This window comes from Polistes fuscatus, unplaced genomic scaffold (genome assembly GCF_010416935.1).
Source record: "Polistes fuscatus isolate 324 unplaced genomic scaffold, CU_Pfus_HIC Scaffold9, whole genome shotgun sequence".
NCBI lineage: Eukaryota > Metazoa > Arthropoda > Insecta > Hymenoptera > Vespidae > Polistes > Polistes fuscatus.
The window spans coordinates 1,925,569-1,949,588 of record NW_025113173.1 but is presented as its reverse complement, the minus strand read 5'-3'; the positions used below and the strand labels follow the sequence as shown (position 1 = coordinate 1,949,588).

The window sequence follows — 24,020 nt, the reverse complement described above, 5'->3', positions numbered from 1 at the left end:
TGAGAAAGGAAAACTAGCCGTCTTTCTGGTCCCTTTTGTACTCTGATGAAAATGATGGCTCCTTATTGGTTTAATTGGCATGTGCGTTCTGTCATTTGATTGGCTTCATTTTAAAATCTTCAACAACTAAACGCAAGGACATTGGCCAGCTTAATATCTATGAAAATTACCTTTAGCATGGATATTGCAAGCAACGCTTACGAATTAATCAACAATAAAGACACTAAAAAAGCCTTCATTGTTTTTCTATGAATTTGGCTTTCCCGGATCGAATAATCGAATGTAGTTGCAAACAAACGGAAGATGATAGTATTAAGGTGATGAGTTGTCAAGTTGAAAGAAATATTATTAATTTTTGGCTATTAATACGAATTATTGTATAATAAAACTAAGTTATATGTTCAATTGTAAAATTTATTATTTATTGAAGTCTTAAAAGAATTTCAAATGTAACGAAATATACACAGATAAATTATTTCTCATAGTATCATTTAGGTTATAATGCTACGTATAAAAAAAAATATTTGGTCATCGGTATAAATTCATAATAAAGCAAAATTGTCAACACTATTGTCTTATATTTTAATCGCTGATATGGCTCGCCCCTCAATTTCGGCACAGTGTGATTCTGTTGCTTCGTATATGGATGGAGTTCATGTTAAAATCGTGGAAGCGTACAAGCCACCACGAAAAGTTGCTTTGCCAGCAGTGTACAATAATAAATTACCAGATATATCGAAATTAGTATATAATTTCAGCTTAGAAAAATCCGTCCTTGAAAAGGTACAGTTCTTATTTTGTTTAGAAACCTTTAATATCATTTTTCAATTTTAAATTTAACTTTTATATTTTAAAAATTTATAAAATAATATATATATTTTTTAAGATGGCAGAATGGCGTAAAGCCAGAGAAGCAAATATCAAAGCACGTACAGCTCGATTAGAAGAAAAAAAGAAAAAAGAAAAGGAGGAATCTCCGCCACCACCTCCACCTCTTCCAACAGAAGCAACAAAACAGCCACCAGTCAAAGTTATTCCACCGCCAGAAACAACTATACTTACTCCACAACCTTTGTCTCCGCCAGCAAATGATTTACAAAATCATGTACAATCTAATGGACTTAACTATGCAGATTTTGATAATGACACAAGCAGTCCTTTCGATAATATGGAATTAAAAACTATTAACGATATGGAAGAACTTGCACAGGTTGGTAAAATTTATTCGTTTTGAAGGACTAGATTTTGCTTAAAAAATACTATTTAATCATTCTAATTGTATGCAATATGTTTCTTGTAATTAGCACTTTACATTTACAGTGCTTTATGCCTGTAGGTATTGCAACCTACATCGCAATGGTTACCATCTACCAAGTTAGAAAATATAATAAACGAATTAACTATCGAAGAAGAATCTGTGGTTTGTGAGGAAGAAAAAGAAGAAAATATAAATATTAATGCGCAGGGCGATGAAGACACTGACCAAAATATTAATGTTAAGCATCGCAGTGTGTCAACAATTGTACAAGAACTTCAAAGGGAATTGGAACGGCCTTCGATGGAGGTAAATTGTATTGCAAAAATTAAAATACATAAAAATTATTGTTTTTATTATCTATATCATTTCTAATAGAACTGGAAACCTTGGCCTGATTTGGAGAGTCCAGATACTGATTCGTACAGCAAACACAAGCACGAACATTTATTAGTGTCGAATAGTTCAAATCATACAAATCCTCTTTCGAATTTGAAAGGAGAAGATCAGAAACTAGCTCAACATCTAAGTGATATGGGATTTCCTTTATCACGAGCAGCACGTGCTATATGTGACCTCGGTGGTGAAGACAATAAAAAGGTTGTAGAATATCTTCTAGCTATTCAGTCTTTAGAAGAGACTGGTATGTCTGGAGAGGATGCAGAGAAAGCACTTACATTAACACATTATGATCCAAATAAAGCAAGAATATATTATAAAAATTTATGCACATTAAAGGATTTAGGATTTCCGGAAGATCAGGCGTCTATGGCATTATTGAAATGCGATATTGATAGAGATAGAGCATTAGACTTTCTTATTTCTTAACTTTTAATAGTTAGATATGCGGTTTAGTGAACAACTTCTGACGTTGTGGAACTTCTACTCTTAATATTATAGGTAAGCTTGTTTTGTTAATTTTAAGGAAATTCTGTTTATTTTTCACTTATGTACAAACATTTGTTTTTAATGTTTGGTGATACGTATTATGTTGCAATTAAGGAAAAATGAGCATTGAGACTGACAAATATATCTAGTATGAAATTACATTAAATTATAAACAAAAACATAGAAAGAAACAAGATTAAGAACATAATCTCTTTTTATTTTCATAACAATGTATATACAACAACGAATAATTTTCTAGTTATGTACAAAGATATTATCAATCTATGCAATACCAATGAAAAGTTAGCATCATTTTTGAATTAGTCATAAATTTGAAAGCACAGCTGAAAAGTAAATGTGAATATAATTTTATGTTGATATATATATTTTAAATATTAAATTACCTTCTTGAACAACATAAAACAATAGTTGGAATTGAATATATACGATGAGTGATGCCAGCAATAATCCAAGCTTCTGTGAAAATTGGTTGTTGACAATGAGAATTTACACAAATAGTGGCAGGTCCATTTATCAATAAATTATATGAAGCACAGTTTATAGAGGACATTAGAAAATCAAAATTTCTTTTAGTATTTTTTTTATAAATCATTTTAACGTTTATAGGAGAAATATTAAGTATATGCTTATACCTAAAACAAAATGTTATAGATTCATCTATAATTTCGTTTATAATTAATTGTATATAAAGGTTGCTGTAAGCATCGACAATGTATTGCATACTTTAGTCTGTAAACTTTTCTCAGGGCAAGTTCCCACAAAGAGACAGTTTCATTTTCATTAACATTGTGAATCCTTAAAATTTGCCTTGGTAATTCAATCACTATATTTTTATTGCACGGTGTATCTATTTTAATATTTAATTTGATATTTGTACTCAACGATTCATCATTAGCACATTTTAATTTGGAACATCTGTAATAAACAAGCTTTACATTTAAAATAAGCAGAAAAAATGTATTAATATTAATAATTTATATAATTTAATATATATGTATATATATATTAAATATCATAATGGAATTATAATTAGTTGAATACATATACCTACTTATAGCCTAGGATATTCACTGAATCACCAGTAATTGATGTATGAATTCGATAAGCCAATTGGATGAGGACAGGATAAGACAAATAATTTAAATATTCATTTGCATCAAATCTTATGCAAGGAGATGATAAGAAACCATTTAATGGTAAATATTTTAACCTGTATAAAATATTATTTAAATTACAAATGATAATATGATTTAATATGTTACAAATTTTAATGCATGTCATTTCTTATATCTCTATGTGCATATGCGTGATATAATAGAATATAGTAACCTGTTTGAACACACTGATATCACTGATACTTTAGGAGCCAATGTCAATCTATTAGGTAGTTCCTTTAAATAATTGTTATCTGCATTTAATTCTTTGAGCTTTGGTAAAGAACCAAGCCATTCTGGTAATGCTACAAATTCATTTCCAGAAAGAGATAATACTTCCAGATTATGAAGCTGGCTCATTTCTGTTTTGTAAATTGAGGTCAATGCTTTTTGTATTATAAGAAAATAAATAATGAGCTTGTAGTTATTAAATTTCCTTCAAAATATACTTACCCATTGGTAATTTTTTAATGTAATTATTATTAAATAACAATGATTCTATATTTATTAAATTACCAATAGAAGATGGTATTTCTTCTAACTTGTTTGCACTCAAATCTAATACAGTTAATTGAGACATATTGCCAAGTTCTACAGGAAGATCTTTAATGAGATTACCGTAGATATATAAATTAGTAACATTAAATAATTCTATTATCCATGGTGGTAAAGTGGTTAGTTTATTCCATTTCAAATATATTTCCTGTATGTGGCTGCCGTATTTTCGTATGATTTCTGGTAACTCTGTAAGACCTCGACAGTTCCAATGTAATATTAATTTCTCTTTTATCTCATTCGCCATTTCTGCAGGATCTAAATCCATCTTTAAATGAAGTTTAATCATAATATTTTTCAAACAATTAAATCTATATTGGAAATCTATATAGTTATTCAAAGTAATCACTTTATTGTTGTCATCGCAAACAAGATTGTTTCATATCAAGTATAAAAATACAGATATAATATTGTAAATAAATATGTCACAGAACAATTACTCTATTTAATTTTTTAAGATGCTTGAGCATTTAAAAAGACACGATTAAAGGTTTTGTCAGCTAGATTTTTCTTCATCCAATATTTATCAGTTTTATCATGGACACCTTTAATTATCCTCTTCTTGTATAGAAGTTTATATATTCTAAATTAGTAATAATGAATCAATTTAATTCATGTAATTTTTACTTACATACATTTTATTGATGAAATCTTTTTAATTTTTGAACGCACCTACGGTTGTACATCACGTAAAATTTATATTTTGTTTTCTCATTTAAATAATGAAATAATCTCTATATATATGTTTACGTGTATCTCACAAATTGTAGAATTAACTTAAATGTAAACGTAATTACTATCATCTGTAATACTTTGTGTTATCATGAGTTAATAATAGATCGAATTCGTGATCATAAGTATCAATACGAATATTTAGCTAGATGCATTTCTTTTGTAGCAAGACTAGAATTACAGCTGATCGTAAGCATATACCGCCATCTGCAAATGTTTTATTCTGATATATACAGGATTTCTCAAAAGTCACTTCACTGAGAAAAGAAAAACAAAACACAAAATAATGTAGTTATATTAATTAACTAATATTGATTTTTGTTTTTTATTTTAAAATATGAATCTCCAATTACAGTGTTGTTAAAAAAATATAAGCCCACGATGAATCACCATTCTAAATACCAATTAAAATGAAATTTATAATTTTTTAGTTTAGCAAAGTAATTTTTGGAACATCTTATATATTTCTTTTAAAATAAGAAAAATTTATATATAGTAAAAGTAAATTCTTAGAAAAATTACTATCTCGAAAATTTTCGTTACACTCTTTACAGTATAACGTTATTGTATTCGTTAGTAATATTTATTTATAATAAAATTCAAGGGATTTTATTAATGTTTTTACATAAAGTATTCTATTGCTTATTTACTTCGTGTATAGCTACAGATTTTGGATAGTGAATAAGAAACTAACACTTGGCATTAGAAAATATATAGAGTGAACATAATAATTTATTTTTAATTTTGTACGAGTTATATTTAGGAAAAAAGAAATATTTTCTCTAGAAATTGCATCTTTCTCTTCGTGTTTTCAGTCGTTTCATAACGTTTAGTTATGGCGCCCACGACTTTAGTGATCGTCTAAATTTACAAGCCCTATGCCGGCGTTAATGATTTTTAAAGGAAAAAAAGTTTATACAAAATTCTAAACTAAATATAATATTTTCATTCATTAGAGTATTATACTTGAAAAATGGACTTGGCTAGAAATGCATGGAGAAAATCAATTTTTATATATAAAAGTAGTTTACAAAATTCTTTAAGAAATAGGTGAGTGTTGTATAGTATTATAACCTCAAAATTTCATTTGATCTGATTTGAATGCAACCTGTCTAATACACATGTTTACGCTATTAATAATAAATATATTACATTTTGAAAATTAATTACATTTTTTTACAAGAATATATCAATTAAAAATTAGTATATGTGAAATCCTTGAACTTTTTATTCAGTGGCAGCAAATATATGTACATATATACATAATAATGTTTTATTAGATGCAAATAATTATATTTGGAAATATATAGTGTGTATATATAGATGATCTTAAATTGCAGTGGTAGCACACCATCAAATATAGCTGAGGTAGCTGTTTTTTCACGCGATGGAGATTCTGGATTAACTGTTACGGATGCAGGAGATACAAAGCCAAAAGATGATATGGTGTTTAATGCTCTTGGAGCGACAGATGAATTGTCTTCTTATATTGGATTAGCAAGAGAATTTGCATGCGATGGTAAAGTTGAACATCCTTATGTGGATAAACTTAAACGTGTGCAAATGATATTATTTGATTTGAATCATGCTATATCCAAATCGATACCAGGGAAAACCAAAACATTTGAAAGTAAACATACTAAAGATCTTGAAGAATGGATTTTAGAATATGCAAATCAATTGCCCCCACCTGAAGACTATATCATTCCTGTAATATATATTTATATATATATATTTTGTTATTTAGACATTCTTTAATTTAAAATCTAATAGGAAATATATTTTAAATGAATTATCTTATCTTTGTTATATTAGGGTGGTGGAAAAGCTTGTGCTTCTCTTCATGTAGCGCGAAATGTATGTAGACGAGCAGAGAGAAGTATAACATCTTTGGTGCGCAATGGTGCTTTAGATAAAGAAGCACAAACATATTTAAATAGATTGTCAGATTTTCTTTTAACTGTATCACGTATTGCTGCAAAATGTGATCAACGTACAGAAAACATATATATTCCTCGAGCAGAAGTACAAGAAGAAAAATGAAGGACTGACCTGTATAAATATGAGTAGACAGCGCACTGATATCTTATATTACAGATAGACAGATATCGAAACTATCTGCACAAATGTAAGTGATAGTATCAATGTCATGCATTATGTATTAACAATCAATTCTTTAAGTATCTTATAAATATAGAAGATGTATGTTCTTTATACTTAATAATTAATATATTGTAGATGCATTTGTTGTAGTATGTTGAAAAATATACTTATTTACATAAATTAGAACATACTAAAACTAATCCAAAGAAGAGTTTATCATTTGTTACGAAATTATTCAAGCATTTTTATAGAAATTATGAATTTAAGCAATATAAATAGGAATCCTTGTACAAGGATATTGCATTATTTTGGGTAATCTTATAGTTAGATATATCCGCAAAAGAGAGTAAGATTTTAGAAAAAGAATTTTTGCAATTTGTACTACGTAAATGAATCAAATAATGAAATAGGAATTGTACATAGTATTGAATTTTATTATTAAATAATTTATCTCGTATGCTTCTCGAAGTATACAAAATATTTATTAAAACAAAATGAAAAATCCCATTAATTTTGCATGTAAATATATAACGTATCTATGTTTCTCTAAATAAATATTTAGATTAATTAAGAAAAATTATTTGTATATTTAATTGTAAATAATTTTGTTAGCTAACAAATGTAATAAATACATAAAAAGTTCTATGAATTATGATAGTTCAGAAGAAAATAATATATTTATCTTTTAAATCTTATAGCACCAGAACTCTTGTACAATATAAGATGTAACATTTCTGTGCACTACTTTTTAGAGGAACTTAAATCAAGATAAATTTAATACAATTAAAAGTATCTCTAATATATTTTTTTTATACTTTACTCTAAAATTTCATCTCCTTCTGCAATTTCTTTTAAGTTAAGCAGTTCTAATAATCCGGTACGTTTAGTTTCAGAACTTATTAGTTCATCTATTTCTTTAAATTGACCAGGATCTATTAGGCAGATAAAATCTAATGTTCCACTGTCCCAATTTTCACTTTCTATCTTTTTTACTAATTTTGTTAGTTTTTCTCTTAATTTCTTTGCCTCTTTGCCAGATATTGATACTTTTAGTCTCATTTGTGCTCGTTCTAATGGCATTACAGATTTAAGTTGCGGAATAATATCTAAAGCTTGCTGTTTTGCATTTCTATTAGGTTTAACTGAAAAATGTATATCTTTCATAGCCTTTTCTATCATAGATACTGGATAAGGTCTTGTTGTTTCTGGATTTACACATTTATCGGCAACTGTTGTGGCAATATCCTTGAACATAGAATCTAGAGCTAAATGCCTTTCTTTATCTGAAACTTGTAGTTCACCTTTGGTAAGAATTTCTTTGCAAATTTCTGTCTGATCTTCTGTACCAAATGATTTTAAAAGGTCTTCCTTTTTGGCTACCTGACCTTTAGACACATTTGCGAAAACTGTGTGCGTTTGAAGTACTTCGTCTAGATCATTCTCTCTGTAATAATATTTTATTATGAAATTTATAGGTTAAGTTCACGAAAATACGAATTAACGTTAAAGTAAATTTTAAACCATTGCGATTTTGTAAAGATTAAAATCTTACAATTTGTTTCTCCATGAAATGACTTTATTTTTATAACACGCTATTTCGAATCTTTTACCAGTTTTCTTCATTCGTACAATCGCAACATTTGTTAACCTTATTTGATTCGTCGGAGTAAATATCTTAGACATTTTTTAACAATATAATATAAATTCTAAAGATTTAATAAAAGTATTTCCTTACAAATTTGTAATACTTATTATATGTTTTCGTATTAATAACGTAGACACACGATAAATGCGCCTTACACCGATTTTATTGTAAATGTCGACTTTCGATGTATCGATTTGCAACGAGATCTGAATGCAATAACGCGTAATAATAATACTAGGGTACAAATATCGTTAAAGCACTCCTAAGATAACGAAATTACACGATCTTATCAAAATAAAATTTAGAGATGTAGAAGTGAGTATTGCTTATATATTTGAGAACATTGATATTATGAATTTGGAAAGGATCTGAGTGGTTTAGTTATATGATTTTTACCTTTCTGAGCAGGATCACCTATCACGTGATCCAACCATTGTGGGTTTATCCAACACGTGTATTTAAAAATCTCTTAAATTACAAATCAGAAATGTTTTTTACTAATGAATTTTCTGTACTAAAAGATTTTTCATGGGGATTACTATTCTTGGCGTTGTCGTATCTAAAGATAATAATACTCCATTTGCGATTTTGATCTTTAGATAAGAATAAATATAAGATCCATCTTCAATCACCTCTTTCGCCAGGGTGAAAGGTGATGGAATAATAATTGAAGAATTTAAAATAAATTAATCATATTTATAATCTTTACGATATTTAGACTTTCTTATTTTAGGATTAAATCATTTGCTTGAACACTCATATACTATAAATTTGAAATCTTGATTTAGTTTATTTTGAGTATTTTTCTTTCGAGATCTGAATCTCATATCGCAATTAGTTTGCTATGTAATCTATAGGGGATGCTATGTTAGAGCGCGCGTAAATCATATAAATATTTTTTAATGTAATTCGTTTGTAATATAATAAATAAAAAGTTGTATTTCTTATTTGTATATAATGTTAGTATGCGATGATACATATATACGTTCGTGTATGACAGCAAACAATGATAGTACGATTTTTTCGTTTAACAAGTAAGAGTAAATCGAAATGGCCTGTGTTATCATATGCACTGAAGTTTACCAATAAAGTCAGAAGATATCGCAACGAGTGAATTATGCGCGCGCGTTTGGCGCATGCGCGTGAAGCACCTTACGTGAGACTGTATCGAACATGGCCGCCGCGAGCGCGATGCCGTTAAAGGTGCGCGAAAAATGATACGTTTTCCGTCGTCCTGACGGCGGGATCCTTTTTAAACGAGTGCACGGTGACAGTGATCGTTATCTTCGAAATTAGGAGCGGACAAAGGAGGATTATCATGGCGTTGGTCACAGTGCAGCGTTCACCAAGCGTGTCGAGTTCTCCCCAGAGTTCGGTGAGTTTTGTGTTTCTTCCAAGTACGTCAAACGAATATATCGACGCGATACACGATAGCGTCCCTCTCGTAATTTTAACGCGCTAGATTTAACGTTAGTTAAGGAGAATATTGTCTTTAACGTTATGTCTTGAGAATGAGATGTGTATCTTAAAAAATACTCCTTGTTATGAAGAAAGAGAGATGGAGAAAGAAAGGAAGAAAGAGAGACAGGGAGAAAAGAGAGACATAGAGGAGAGGAGAGAACGAGAAAGAGGGAGGCACAAGGTATAAAAACGATAGATTCCCTTCCCATATTTGGTGGTTTTAACATACGAGCGTGATTATACTTGAGTGCTTTTGGAGCTATAGATATGTAGTCTCTATGTAAGTAGAGAGACGTATGAAAAGAGAGAGTGAAAGAAACGGAGAGTGCATCCTGAGAGGGGGGTGGGAGAAAGCGAGATAGAGATTTTCTGTTGGCGGTAAACAAAGGGATCGTCTACGTCACGAATTTCATCTTCTTTATTCGCGATTGCATAGTCGTTATACGGTGCTAGACTCTTTCATCTTTATTACTTTTGTTTTTACTAATTTCTTTTGTTATTCCGATCACAGAGATATTTCTTTTCGTCTTAAATCTTTCGACGGTTTAACACACGTTCCCTTGATCAGCGGTTAGATATATGTTTATTTCACCGTTTGTTCATCTTCCTCTCCTGTCATTGCACTTTTGCTGCAAGCAGGAATCGTTCGTATTCGTGGGCGAATACGTGTGGGCGAATCCGCAATTTTGTTCACTCACTTTGAAAGATCCTTCGTCTCTCGGAAGATAAATGTGTGCATCTATTCGAGTAGGAATATTTATCGAATTAAGGATCTATCGATAAAGGGAAAGTCCATGGATACATTATATTTGTGTGCCAAAGATTTTTTCTTTTATTCGAGATTAGTTAGATTACATTTTCGAATGACGCGCGCGCTAGTAGGATCCATATCGACTTTTACCGACGAGTACCATTGCTGGAAACACTCGAAATAAGCCCTATTGTGATAGGTCAAGGACGCTGCAATTATTTCTCTCTGTTTCTTTCGCTCTTTCCTTTTCTCTCTTTCCTTCAATCATTTTGTAAAAAGAGACACGATAATACGACTTACACGGAAGAAATTGATCATTATTTTTGTTAATTTGTGATAAACAACAAATTTATTCGAATAATCGTGCTTATATCAATTACTAATATCTAAACTTTCTATTAATACATAACGACGATTGTTATCTCTTGTATTTGCGCATATTGTATGCATATATGCGTGTGTGCGTACATATACATATATATAAATTAGTCATTTACTTTGTCATGTCTTATCGGATCACATTGATTTCTGCTATTTGTACGGAAGTTTCGAGGAAACCTCGAGTTTCTATCGATATTGGTCCGTTATCGATTTCTCTCCTGTGATAAATTGATAAGCTTCGGAAATATATATCTCAATGATTTAAAGCATTGACTAACCGACCTTTCTACTAAGGAGGACGATCGTGCACGACTATTTTACTCTTATTCGAGTTTCATTTTCTGTGAGAAAGAAGAAAGAAAGGGGAAAAAAAGAAATAAATTATCTAAAAGGATCGATAGATCGATCGATCGATCTATCCGTCACGGCTTGAGTTTAATTGCAAGCCGTTGCTGGTTAAATGCGATATAAGTCGAACGATCAAGATTGATCATGCGCACGATCGCTTGACCGTAACACGCGCGCGAGCTTCCGCGTCTTTTAAATATCGATATCTTCTACTTACACGCTCGGTTTGAGCCGAGTGCGAGCGATCGTGAAAACGCTTGTTTCAACGTTATACCGAGAAAATAAACGGACCCGATAAGAGGAGATTAAAAGATCACGATGGAAGTGATCTACGCGATTGCTCTATCCTTGATACCGTAATTCTTCGCACACAGGCGCGTACTGTCTATGTAACGATCTCGTTACTCGCTGATTAAAATTAACAACGTTTCGAGTGTTAGATGAATCATACATCATCTACGTATAGGTATATATGTATATAATAATATATATGCGATGGGTTATTTCTATGGAAATTTCAATGAATCGAATAAAATTGATGATATTACTTCGTGTAATAGTATATGCCAGGTTATCTCGAAGTAATAGAAGGAAGGAACGTCGCGACGTGTAGAGTATATGCACACACTTTACTGATGCACATAGCGCGCGCGTTTTAGAGGGTGCACTATGGAGGCGCTGCTGTGGAGGTAGCAGCCCTTCTACACACTCGGCTTCGTATTCTCCGATTCAGTCGGTTCGCCGCCACTCGGCACGACGGTGAATCGCGTGCGGAACACGAGAAGACTCAGCTTTCTCTCTTTCTCTCTCTTCCCGTGTCTATCTATTTGTCTGTTTCTTTTTCCTTCCTCTATCTTTATTTTTACATTTTTTAAATTATCTTTCTCGTATCTCCTCTCTTTCTCTCTCTTTTTATATTTTGCCTTGGGAAATTATACCTTCTTCCTATTCGTATCGATTTTTCTTTTTACGGTAAAGTATGTGGTAAAAGAGTAGTTCAGTGGCAAACTAGTGAAAAGAAATAAGAGGAAGGAAGGATGATACTTTTAAAGCAAAAGAATGCGATCCATTATGGTCTACCGCCAGCACCGGCACCCAAGCCACCGTCACCTTGGTCCAGCATACTCTGGGGCGACGAACGTCGACCTCGAGGAGGAAAAACGGCACGAGGCGCGCGCGTCATGCAGCTGCGAGACAAGGTCACCGCAAAAGTAAGCTCCGGAAAGGATAATTCGAAGAAACGATTTTCTTTCTTCTTCTTCTTTTTCTTTTCTTTTTTTTTGAACAAAATTAACCCCTTTTCCTGGTCTCGAAAAATTCATTTGAATTCTCGAACAATTTCGAAATGCTAAAGAATCTGCCGGGAACAATAGATCGCTAGAATAGATAGGAACGTTTTATATATTATAGGGATTTTTTTCTTTAACGATAAAGTGAAAAAAATCAAATGCCATGGTATTTCGAGTATTGTTTACACTGTTATTCTCACGTTACGTCTTTACTTAAAAGGGGAGAGGCGTATCTAACTATCGTTGCTAATAAATTTTCTTCCTGGTCTTCCTCTTATTCTACTTCTTGTGCTGCTAACTCCTTTTCTTCTTCTTCGGTCGCGCACTGATTTAAGCTCATTTGTTGCCACTGTCTCTTTGTGAACGTAATTGCGCTTCGCTTCTCGTAATTAGACCGATCTACTTGGAAAAGTTCACGTAACACCATTGTATAGTTATTTTGTTCGTTAATGGGCAGAATAGAAAGGAAGAAAATTCTTCCTTTCGTTTAACCCTTTCCCTTACGACCGAACTTCCAACTGTGCGGGCCTAAAGCGACACCAGTCGGTCGCGCGCAGCGACATAAACACAAGCTTGGCTCAGCGCTCGAAACTGTACTAATCTGAAACTTCCTATGATTTGTATATACACGTGCGCGGTACAATTAACTTTGCAAGATGTTTGATAAATAATTACGGTTAGTTGGTTATTAAACAAAAAAAGACTTATTGTTGCAAATTGAATAATCCATTATTAATAACATTTTTATTTTAATACAAAAATTTAGTAATCTTTAATACTATGATATCTCTCAAAACATGTTGGTACATGTAATGCAATTTTACACTTTTTGCATTCCCACGTTGTCTCACTGCGTTTTTTATGCTTTGTGCAAACTATACATCTTCGTTTTGGGTGTTGGTTCGACGGCGTTGGATCTATATGTTTAGGAAAATGACTCCACTGTTGAGCTTGCAATCTTAGTGGTAAATTTTCACTTGACAACTGTCCTTTACGGTTGTAGTTCGGTAATGGTGTATTTTTCAATAATAATTCGGCTATTTTAATCTTATATTCTGCATATCCCTGTCTTTTTTCAATATTTATCATGTTATGCAAAATGAAACAGTTAAATAAAGCCATGTCAAACAGGTAAAAGAAAATTTTGCGATACCCCTTCATACACTTTCTCATCAGAGGGAAGTACGCTAACATTTGATCTTGTCGATCAACTCCTACCATTCCTTTGTTGTATTCGATGATACACTTTGGTTTCCAAGTAGGATTGTGTTGCTTTTTAATTTGCTCAGTCATTTCTACTGTTGTATGTTTTGTAGATAAAATAAAAACGTCTCGTTTATCTTTCCATTTTATTGCCAGTAATCCATTGCAGCTTCTCATTTCATATTCCCCTATTTTTAATTTTTTTTTCAAGAAATCTTTTGGCATATTTTTTCTGTTTGCGCGCACTGTTCCAATGACATTAGTTTTACTGTTGAGTAGAGTTACAAAAAGATTTGGTGAAGAATACCAATTGTCCAAATATAATGTGTGTCCTTTGTGTAAAATTGGCCTTGATAATTCTTTGACCACAGTTTCAGATGCATTTTCTGTAGTATGTATTTTGTCACAGCCAGTGTATATTTTGAAATTATAACAGTAACCTGAACTGGACTCACATAATTTATAAACTTTTATACCAAATCTCGCTCTTTTTGACGGATTGTATTGTTTATAGGATAAGCGTCCTTTAAATTTTATCAATGATTCGTCAATTGTAATGTTCTCTTGCATAGTATATATTTCTTGGAATTTTTGATTAAGATAATTTATTACGGGTTTTATTTTGCTTAATTTATCACTTCTGTTTACCACCTTATTATTTGCAAAATGCAAAAATCTACTTATTTGTAAAAATCTTCTGTACGGCATCGTTTGTCTAAATATTGGAGTTTCAATAACGGATCTCTTAGACCAATACATTTGAACTGAAGATTTCTTCACATCACCCATAATTATACATAGGGCAATATATATTTTTAGTTCATCACAGTCAATAGGAAACCAAGCTTCATCTATTTTTCTTCTTTTATTTCCATTGTTTATCACTTGTTTCGCGTATAGATTTGTCTCCGTCACAAGATTTTCCCAAAATATACTATTAAACATTATATTAAAAACGCCCACTTCCTTTTTGCTTGTACTCAACTGATCTAATGTTGCCTCTTTTATTCCGGGAATTTCCATATATTGCCATATTTTTGGTTGGTTCTCGTTTTTTTTCCAGACCCACAACTCAGGTGGTTGATAATAATCTTCATTATCGGATTCATCGCTAATCACCAGTTGCTTAGTAGTTTTTCGTACTAAACGTACAATGTCACTACCATTGTCGCTACTACTGGTAGCAATGTCATCACTATACTCAATACTAATTTTTCTTTTGGAAGACATAATGGGTGATTTTATAATACTTCTTACATAAGATGTAACGTCAAATGCGAATGACAAGAAACTGAACGTCGCGTCTCTGGAATGTCTCTGTGACCTATTATATTCATGTAGGATTGGAAAAAATAAAAGCAAGAAACATTGTTCCGTCATTTATCGGAACAGTAGGGGGTAAGAGTATACAACGGAGGATTTGGATAAGATGCACATTTACAAAGATGCTCGACCGGTGAGGATGCAAAGAAATAAAGAATATTAGTTTAGGACCTTTGGGTTTTATTGCGTCGGCATCTAATCATAGAGCATAAGGACAAACATAGCAATCGCCAGGGTATCTTATTCCGAATTCCTCGAAACGATAACGCAGTATATTTGAGCAGATGTCCCCACTTATATTCTGAAATGTTTTGTTTTTTTCGCCCGGTAGACTTACGACGCCTCTGAGGCGTCTTATTCGTTTTTGGTCACAAAACCTTGCGACGCCTCTGAGGCGTCTTATTCGTTTTTGGTCACAAAACCTTACGACGCCTCTGAGGCGTCTTATTCGTTTTTGGTCCGATAACCTTGCGACGCCTCAGAGGCGTCATTGTAAGCTAAAGGGTTAAACCGAACGCATACACTATATCGTCCTATCGTTATTGCAAATAATTTAATTCAATGAAAGTAAATATACACACGCATACGTATAAAATGTGTATTGGACTCGCTTTTAAAGAAAGGTACGAAAGAAGACCAACTAGAAACATACGAGTACATTTATCAAGAGAGAGAACATTATTATTATGTAAAGGCTTATCTTTTCTCTGGATCGTTTCGTATATTACTCGAAGAAAGGTGATCAAGAATTCGAATGAATTTATCGAGCTAGAGTATTACGCGATTATGTTGAAGCATTATTCATCGAGTATAATCGGTTGTAAACGATTGAGATCTTGCGCTTTCTCTATTTCATTCTTTCGTTATTTATATCGAATTTTTTCAAAAAGAACATTTTACGTTACATCAGGTAGGTTACAATTGATAATATAAAACATCTCCTTCTTAGGCTCCTTAAGGAGCGAAGTTCTTTTTCACCATGAGATCTTATCGATCTCTCGAAGGAAGAAAAATCCTATCGACGAGTTTCTCGTAGATGCCGTGAGAAAGCGAAACCAATCCGGTGGATACTACTTAGCGAGAAGACGGGTGTGTTACATACACAACTATTATATACATACATACATACATACATACATACATACATACGACACTGGGACGATGCTTTAATATGTGGGAGAAAGAGAGAAAGAGAAATTTGATGGTGGATTATTCACGTGGGACGAGTTGAACTTTTCTACGACCGCATCCGCGTTTCGCCAACGGGGAACATAATAACGTACAACATTCGTATGTAGTATATATGTTAAGAAGATAGATCTGAAATTTGTCCTCATTTTCAATAAATACAACTATTCGTTCTTTATTAATTTACATTCGCAACATATACTTTGAAGTGAAGGTAAAGAAAGAAGGGAGAGAAAGGATCTTTCGTTTTCTCATTTGATTTTCTAGTCAGGTACCTTTTTTCTTTCTTTTTTCATTTCGTGTCCCCGTGGATCGATGAGTAAATTCACGGGGGGGTTCACAAAGATGGTTTACATTCAACTCGTGTATTCGGCACCCCTTTGATATTTTACCTTTCGACCAATTTTCTTCTTATTTCTCCCTCGCGCACGTGTTGTTGGCTGCCTATGGCGAAGGAAACGCAAATGTTTGACTTTGTTCGATCTTTTTAATAATATTATTTTATTGTTATATGTATGCATTTTCGCGTATTGTGTATCGATCAAACCTGTCGTACCTGTGGTTCAACTCGATACGATTGTTGGGTACCGGATGAATCGTGAACAGGTTTACGAGTATTGTCGTAAAAGGTGTATCCTCCTGTGAGCACGAGCAAAAGTGAAAATGGGAAGCGAGATTGAAAAGGTCGCTGCACGTTTCGTGATGCAACGCGAATCGTGGCCTAGAAAGGTAGAACTACTTTGTTCGACCTGCGATGCAACCGTTTATATTCCGGCCGATATTTTTACAAACTGTTATTTCATGAATTTATCCTTCGTGCGTGAAATATATTCTTTGGAGAAAGTCAAAAATAAAGGAACAGTGTCTCTATTTGTCTCTCGCGTTTAACTTCAAACAAATCGTTTTCCTCAAAACATTTCCTACGGTCAAATATTTCATAAATCCTGACATTTTAACGAAACACTTGTGATTATTATCTAGAATAGATTAATAACGAATAAATCAAGCGAGGAAATATAAAAAGTTATAAAAAAACAATACGAACATTTATTCTTACATGTTAATTATGTAAAAAGAAATTAATGAGAATATTTAAATACATTTTTTCATGAAACACATTGGTATCAGAGTTTCCCCATTGGGAAAAGCAGCCTTTAACCCTTCTTTTTCTCTATAGATACCTACAGCTATAATATTTATTATCTACTTTTTTCTTTCCAAATAAGAAATAATCTTTCTGGTATGCGATTGCCAAAGTCGACCTTTACCTTTAAATTCGATCGATAATAATACGATCATGTCTTATTATCCGTGTAAGTTTTTCTAATGATAGCCAGATCACGTAGGAAATATATGAGGAAAATGTTCAAAGTAAATAAATATAGTTAGGTATTACATAGACGGGATGTATTTGCGTAGCCTTCGTCGCTTTAAAATCATCCTTTTTCATACTCTCCTGTGGCTTTCGTGTATGCCACGATGGTATGCGAGGGTTCTTTGTCGGCGTAATGTTGGATTAGGTAGCCGCGAGAGGATTGACAAAGGAGCAGTGTGAAAACTTGCCTTTACAACGATATTTACACCGGACGTGTTGTGTGGATCTTTTGTCGTCGAGGGTGTCTTCTCTTCTCTCTCTTTCTCTCTCGAACGTTGATAAACAGATCCACCTTGCGATTTTCTTACTTAATTCAGCGTGAAAATTGACGTGCCATGTTAACACGATGTGTCACGTAACGTAGCTTCCATCATAAATCTTTGTCTCTTCTCTACAGATTACAATTACGTACATATGTGATATATTATGTATATGAAAAAATTGTCGATCCTTTTTTCTCCGATATTTATTATTTTTTCTCTTCGTATTTTATTTTCTATTAAAAGAAAATTATCAACTTATTTATTTTTTTTTGTTTTTGCTCTCTCTCCCCCCCTCCCATATAAGTAAGTATCTCGTTATAACGTATATTATATCGTTATAAATTCTGTAGCTTTTGATCTTAGTCACTTTTTAGTCAGATTTACCTACCGCACGGTAGCGAATTGCCGTCATATCCTCGTTAAAACAAGGCCAACGATGATATATCGTTCATTCGTAACGACTTTCGTTCGTATCTGCCGGTTTCCTAAAAAGGCATCGCCATCTCGTTTGCGAATCGTTTTATGTAGAGTCAGTCGTCGTCCCTTGGTCTCAATCGCAAATGCAAAATAAATCTCGCGTTAGTTTATAATCGTTCGTTCGATCGAAACGAGAACCAAAGACTCGAGAGAGAGAAAAAAAAGATAAAAAATTTATTTTCATTTTTATTTACGAGAAGAATGATTAATTTCAGTTTAGCTTTGGCATTGATCTTACACCACTACCATTTCGAATGAATAAGATCTCAAAGTTTTACAAGATAATAAAACACACGCTCGTGGCAATTTATATCCGTGTCTCTCGGAAAATCATCGACACGACTTTCTCAACGAGGTCTCCCCTTCCTTCCTTCCTTCCTTCCTTCTTTCTTTCCTTCCTTCCTCTGTCTATCCTAAGATTCTTTTTATTCCTCGAAGCTAACCGAGAGGTCATGAACGGGAAAGCCTTCTCCATCGCGAATATTCCATTTCATTAAGTTTCCAACCTGTCTGTCCGTACTCGTGAAAGGAATTATTTATTTCACTTCTTTTGATTGATGAGTACAAGTTCGCCAATCGGAAACTCATTTGAGAGACGAGTTAACGTTACCCGAATGAACTAGGTTCGAATTTTAACGAGCATTTTATTGAACAAAATTACAGTTGGTGCTTATGTTTCTTTATCTTCTACCTGTTAATATATTTTTTTGTTTTTTTATTTCTATATATATATATATGCATATATATTTCTCATGTTCCCGTCTACAGCAAAAAGTAACAACAGCAACCAGTTTGCCAATAGTGTTTCAAGGTAGAAAAGAATAGATGATTTCTTCCATCGTTGTTATTAATAGTCGCGAGGAAAGAGGATTGTTCGAAGTCGTCGTAGTCGTCGTCGTGCAATCCCAAATACGGGGTTGTAAGTCCCTCTTTCTCGTTCGTTCAACGTTTTCAACTCTTAGCACGATCGTCGTCTTAGCCACCACGTGGGTTTTCCTTGCGATGGCCGGCATTTAGTTTGCCTTGAAAGCCACAATTAAAAAGTTACGGCAGCCTCCTTGCCGGTTAGTCTCTCCCTTTCCAGCCCCCCCTCCTCACCACCACCCTCTTTCTCTCTCTCTCTCTCTCTTCGCAGGGCAAGGCGCGCAATCTTCTTTTCAGCAAATGAAAGGTTCTATTTTAAGCACGAAGCGGCCAAGCCGAGACTGGAAAATTGCACCGTGGTACTAATAGCCGGCGCTATTTTATGCTCTCGCACGATAAATTTCCTCCCCCTCCCCCCTCCCCCTTCTCTCTTTCTCTCTCTATCTCTCTCGTAGTATAAGGTAACACGTATGTGTGTGCGTGGCACACGTCGTCGTATCCTCTTCTACCTATTTTCAAGGATAATTCCTTTGCCAAAGGATCCTTTCGATCGAAGCTTTACGAGCAACTCTCGAGTAACACGAACCACGATTGTATTCTAGAGAATTTCAATCGCGTATTTTCCAACAACAACTACCACCTCCTCTACACCAATCATTTTTGTCGTTTAACTTCCGATTATCGATCGATCGATCGATCGATAGATCGAATTAATCGATCTCGTGCTTCTTATATCTATCTATCATCTCGTTCTTTCTTCTCTTTCTTATCCTTTCTATCTCATCTTTTTCTCATTTTACCTTTCGTCTTCGAAAGAAGAATGTCGATCGAGATTGAAAGGAACAGAAATGACGTTATGACTTTAAGATTTGTTCTTTTCATCATCGGAATTATTTTCTTTCTTTTTTTCTTTACTTTTCTTTTCTTATTTTTCACGCTTATTTTCAAGCTCCTCGTCGTCGTCGTATATCGTGACGCAGCTATTTCTTACTTCGCGAAAGTCTTTTCAAACTTGGCGATTGTCTCGAAAGAGAAGAAAAATCGTTTCTATTCGATATATCGATGGATAGGCAACGCTATCGGAATTGTAAAAATTTCTATTTTGATCGTCCTGCCAGTCTTGGTCTGAGGTTTTCACGGTTTCATTGATGATCATCCGTAACTAAAGGGGAGAACAAAATCTAAATACGCGTGGTGGGGGGGGAGGAGGGAGGAGAGAGAAGGGAAAAAATACTTTTGCTAGATCACGATGATTTTGTAGGATCATCGTCTTGTAATCCTAAGAAAGTGTAGAGACACTAATGTCAAGATGATTTTGCTAAAGAAGAAATTCCACGATTTCGCGAATTTCATGTCGAGACTACTCTCGTTTTGTTTCTACTTTTTTTCTTTTTTTTTTTCTTGTCGCGTGTGTTTTCGTTCTTTTACTTTCGTTCTCGTGCTCTCGAATAGAGAAGTACTTTGAGAAATTTCTTTGGAGATCGGATTCATGTAAAAGTGACCGTAAATTCTTGGAGGATACAAAAAGAAAAAAAATAGAAAAAAAATAAAAAGGGAAAGCCATGTACGTACTACGTATACGTATACGGTAAATTTACTATACTGCACGATCGTTCGTCTGTAACTATGTAAAACGCATCCCCTCGTTCTTGATTTTGGTTCCTGGTTATCGTCTTTTATCATATCGTAAAAGGCTTCCCATGCTGCTACGCCATGACCCTTCCGTTTCCCCCTTAACCATACAACTAAACATGGATTTACGACTAATCCGTGAGAGACAAAGGAAATGTGCGGTCCTGGTTGAATCGATAACGTTCGTTCGTGACGTTGATAAAAATCAGGCTTGCCCTTGAGATAAGAGTTTTTTTGCTTGTTCGAAAAAAAGAAAAAAAATGTCTTTTACGATTGGAGCTCGTACGTTTAAATCCCTTTTTATTTATTTTTCTATTTTTTTTTTTTCATTTCAACGAATAGTTAACAGATCATCTGTTTGCGATACAATCGAAATTCGATTAACATCTAGAGAGAGAGAGAGAGAGAGACATAGTGGGTGGCACGTAGATACGATAAAATTCATTGTAATCCAATGATCCTCTTAGAAACACGAAGGAGAGAAACCTTAGGCGTTAAAAACGAATCGGTTGAGGTGAGACATATTGAATATCAATCCTCCCCCCTCCCTCCTTCTCCCCCTATAAATTGTACATTTCTTTCATCGACTTATCGTATTACTCCGTCACGGACGTTCCTTTAATTTTTAAATGCGGACAAATTTTTCTATATCGTATAAAGTATTATCCCGAAAGAATTTCAAATTCATCTTATACTCAAATTTCGAAATATGACCTTCGAATTCGAGTACGTTACAGAATTTATTTCAAAATGAGATCCTTTCTGTTGGGGATGCGAGGGAAGAGAATTCCGAGGATGACTAACCCCAGTGTGTAATATACAGTAGTAGTAATAGTAGTAGTAGTAGTGGTAGTGGTAGTAGTAGCAGTATAGGTCCCCTTCGATCCAGCGTAGCGAGTTTTGAGGGAAGCGGAAAAGGGTCGTCTAAACATATATATATACATATAGGTATTTTAAATATATATATATGTATATAGGCACACACACTCATGCGTGTATATATATGTATGTAGGTACACACACTCACGAGTATATATATATATATAAATATATGTGTGCATATCCAAGTAGCATGCACTTTGCATGCGTTGAATGCTCCGTGGGCCACCGAGTGCACTCGCGTTCTGAAGGGGTGGTTGCATTTTTCTAGCGCGTCGAAAGAAAGAGATGGAAGGATAGAGGGTGAAGGGTGGTGAGTAGAAGAAGAAAGAACGAGTTCGAGGGTACACGTTCCTCGCCTATTGATTTTGAAGGCTCGTTTTCTGCGTGACGTCCTCGACGATACTCTCGCTCGGTATTCTGGCTATTTATGATGCGCTTTATTAATAAAAGAACCGCCTGTCCCTCTCTCTTTTTTCCTTCTCTTCTCTTCTTTTCTTTTCTTTTTTTTCGCTCAACGATCGTAAATGCCAAGTATGCAAGTATACAATGGTATGCACACAGTTTTACATATATATACACATATATCGTATAAGGGCATGGGTTTAACTTTCCTAGGGAAATACTTTCTGTTTCGGTTGCGATTCAATTTCTTGGAAAATATTATTCGACTTCACTTAGACTTGTTTTCGCATTAAATCCTTTTCGAATCGTTAAAATACTACGAGTCGGTCGTGTAGATAGATACTTATGCATACTTACTTTGTGTTATACCTACATACGTTTTAAAAGGAACTTCTTTTTTCTTTTTATTTTTTTAAAGAGGGCTTTTTCAACTTTGAGCCTCGATGCATACAACTACTACTACATATATATATACATATATATATATACTAACATACTTACACCTTGCTGGCTGACAAAGGGAGACTTGAAACAGGTGCCTCGTACGTAGGTAGTCATCCAAAGTTTTCTCGTAAGCATACTCGAGCCCATTATACACATACCTACCTACCTATACACACCCGACCGTCAGGTCGTTCACGTTCTCCACTCATTTCTGACATGGTTTTATTAATAAGTGTCGCCGTTCTTTTATGACGCGCAGTAAGCCTTTGTTCCAATAAAAGGAAGCCATTCGAAATGCCACGTACGAATGCCAGCTCGTTCCATATGAAAATTCGCTCGCGGAATTTCTATCTCGTATTTGCGACGACCCATCATCATCATTGTCATCTTCTTTGTTTCTCTTTTTTTTCTATTTTTTTTTTTCTAATATTATTATTATTATCATCGTCGTATATATTTTATATTATTCGTACCTTGGATATTATAACGTTAATTAATATTTTTCTAATCGCATCGTTTGAAAATAAACAGAGATACATTTAAACTCAAACGAGAGATCGATACCGACATTTTGATTATATTTTATTTGATTTGTTGTCTTTTCTTTTTTTTTCAGGATTCGGGAGCCGGTGCCCCGGCCGACGATGACGACGGAGCGAGAAGTTGCAAAAGGTGAGCTCTTCGACAACCATTTTTTTCTTCGAATTACGTTCCTCTTCCGTTTTATCGGTACGCGTCAAAGTTCCACTACAGTACAGGAAGTCTAAAATCATAAAATATGCAGAGAGTACTTGGACTAGACCGTAAATAAGACGTCGGTAACTTCAAAGCTTCTCGATTCATACATATTTATGTTCCTATTTCGATATATGAAATAGAAATACATAGAGAGAGAGAGAGAGAGACTGCATTAAAGTTTATCTTTTTCTTTATTTCTTTCTATCTCTCTCTCTCTTTCTCTTTCTCTTTAATTCAGCAGGTGAACACGATTCAAACGACTCGATATTCGATTTTAATCTCCATACGGCATCTTCTGCGTGTTCAACCAAGTGCAAAACGGATCCTTTATATTCGTGAGATTACTTTTGAAAAAAAGAAAAAAAAAAGGAAATAAAATAATAATAATAAAAAGAATATATATATATACGAGAACTTGAAACCTTAGGAAGATTCATTTTTCTTGCTAATCTCACCTCGCGAAAGACTTTAATGAGCGTACTCGCGAGTTCTATTTTGATAAAATCGAATCAGGGCTATGTCATAACCATTAAAACACAGTGTTGCCCTTCTAGAGTGAAAGAGAGAGAGAGGGAGGGAGGGAGGGAGGGAATCTAAGGAGAGCATCGTCCTTATGTTAAACAAAGAGAGGAAAAATAAGAAAGTA

The 24,020-nt window shown here is 33.7% G+C and overlaps 5 protein-coding genes across 10 annotated transcripts in view; 3 read left to right on the top strand and 2 right to left on the bottom strand.

Moving 5' to 3' along the window:
• The first annotated feature begins 406 nt into the window (after positions 1-406).
• On the top strand, positions 407-2,322 carry LOC122525414 (ubiquitin-associated protein 1). The gene is made up of 4 exons (XM_043648201.1): positions 407-783; positions 887-1,210; positions 1,337-1,564; positions 1,634-2,322. Exons 1-4 carry the CDS (start codon positions 595-597, stop codon positions 2,081-2,083), a joined length of 1,191 nt encoding a protein of 396 aa, XP_043504136.1. The 5' UTR covers positions 407-594; the 3' UTR covers positions 2,084-2,322.
• Positions 2,323-2,339: 17 nt separating this feature from the next.
• LOC122525413 (leucine-rich repeat and death domain-containing protein 1) lies at positions 2,340-4,834 on the bottom strand. 4 transcript variants are annotated; one of them, XM_043648198.1, is made up of 8 exons: positions 4,546-4,834; positions 4,223-4,456; positions 3,772-4,141; positions 3,494-3,680; positions 3,216-3,374; positions 2,888-3,079; positions 2,548-2,796; positions 2,340-2,487 (listed from the first exon to the last, which is right to left on the bottom strand). In XM_043648198.1, the coding sequence occupies exons 3-8, from the start codon at positions 4,139-4,141 to the stop codon at positions 2,421-2,423; spliced, it is 1,224 nt and encodes a 407-aa protein (XP_043504133.1). In that variant the 5' UTR covers positions 4,223-4,456; positions 4,546-4,834; the 3' UTR covers positions 2,340-2,420. The 4 variants fall into 4 exon arrangements, with proteins under 4 accessions (XP_043504133.1, XP_043504134.1, XP_043504131.1 ...); XM_043648199.1 differs by having other exon boundaries at positions 3,772-4,131; XM_043648196.1 differs by lacking the exon at positions 4,223-4,456 and having other exon boundaries at positions 4,505-4,834.
• A 263-nt stretch (positions 4,835-5,097) lies between these two features.
• Positions 5,098-6,908, top strand: LOC122525789 (corrinoid adenosyltransferase-like). Of its 2 annotated transcripts, XM_043648743.1 has the most exons (4): positions 5,098-5,177; positions 5,562-5,655; positions 5,946-6,315; positions 6,421-6,908. In XM_043648743.1, the coding sequence occupies exons 2-4, from the start codon at positions 5,579-5,581 to the stop codon at positions 6,646-6,648; spliced, it is 675 nt and encodes a 224-aa protein (XP_043504678.1). In that variant the 5' UTR covers positions 5,098-5,177; positions 5,562-5,578; the 3' UTR covers positions 6,649-6,908. The 2 variants fall into 2 exon arrangements, with proteins under 2 accessions (XP_043504678.1, XP_043504677.1); XM_043648742.1 differs by lacking the exon at positions 5,098-5,177 and having other exon boundaries at positions 5,388-5,655.
• A 449-nt stretch (positions 6,909-7,357) lies between these two features.
• LOC122525787 (ribosome maturation protein SBDS) lies at positions 7,358-9,101 on the bottom strand. Its single transcript, XM_043648741.1, has 2 exons — positions 8,261-9,101; positions 7,358-8,152 (listed from the first exon to the last, which is right to left on the bottom strand). The coding sequence occupies exons 1-2, from the start codon at positions 8,389-8,391 to the stop codon at positions 7,525-7,527; spliced, it is 759 nt and encodes a 252-aa protein (XP_043504676.1). The 5' UTR covers positions 8,392-9,101; the 3' UTR covers positions 7,358-7,524.
• A 402-nt stretch (positions 9,102-9,503) lies between these two features.
• LOC122525784 (protein phosphatase Slingshot homolog 2) overlaps positions 9,504-24,020 on the top strand; it is a 106,696-nt gene continuing 92,179 nt past the window's right edge. Inside the window, exons 1-3 of one of the 2 annotated variants that reach the window (XM_043648736.1) lie at positions 9,677-9,728; positions 12,273-12,505; positions 23,253-23,308. In XM_043648736.1, the coding sequence (XP_043504671.1) occupies positions 12,332-12,505; positions 23,253-23,308 (230 nt within the window). In that variant the 5' untranslated portion in view covers positions 9,677-9,728; positions 12,273-12,331. Of the gene's footprint in view, positions 9,729-12,272; positions 12,506-23,252; positions 23,309-24,020 lie in introns of both variants that reach the window. The other variant, XM_043648737.1, reaches the window with a different exon arrangement.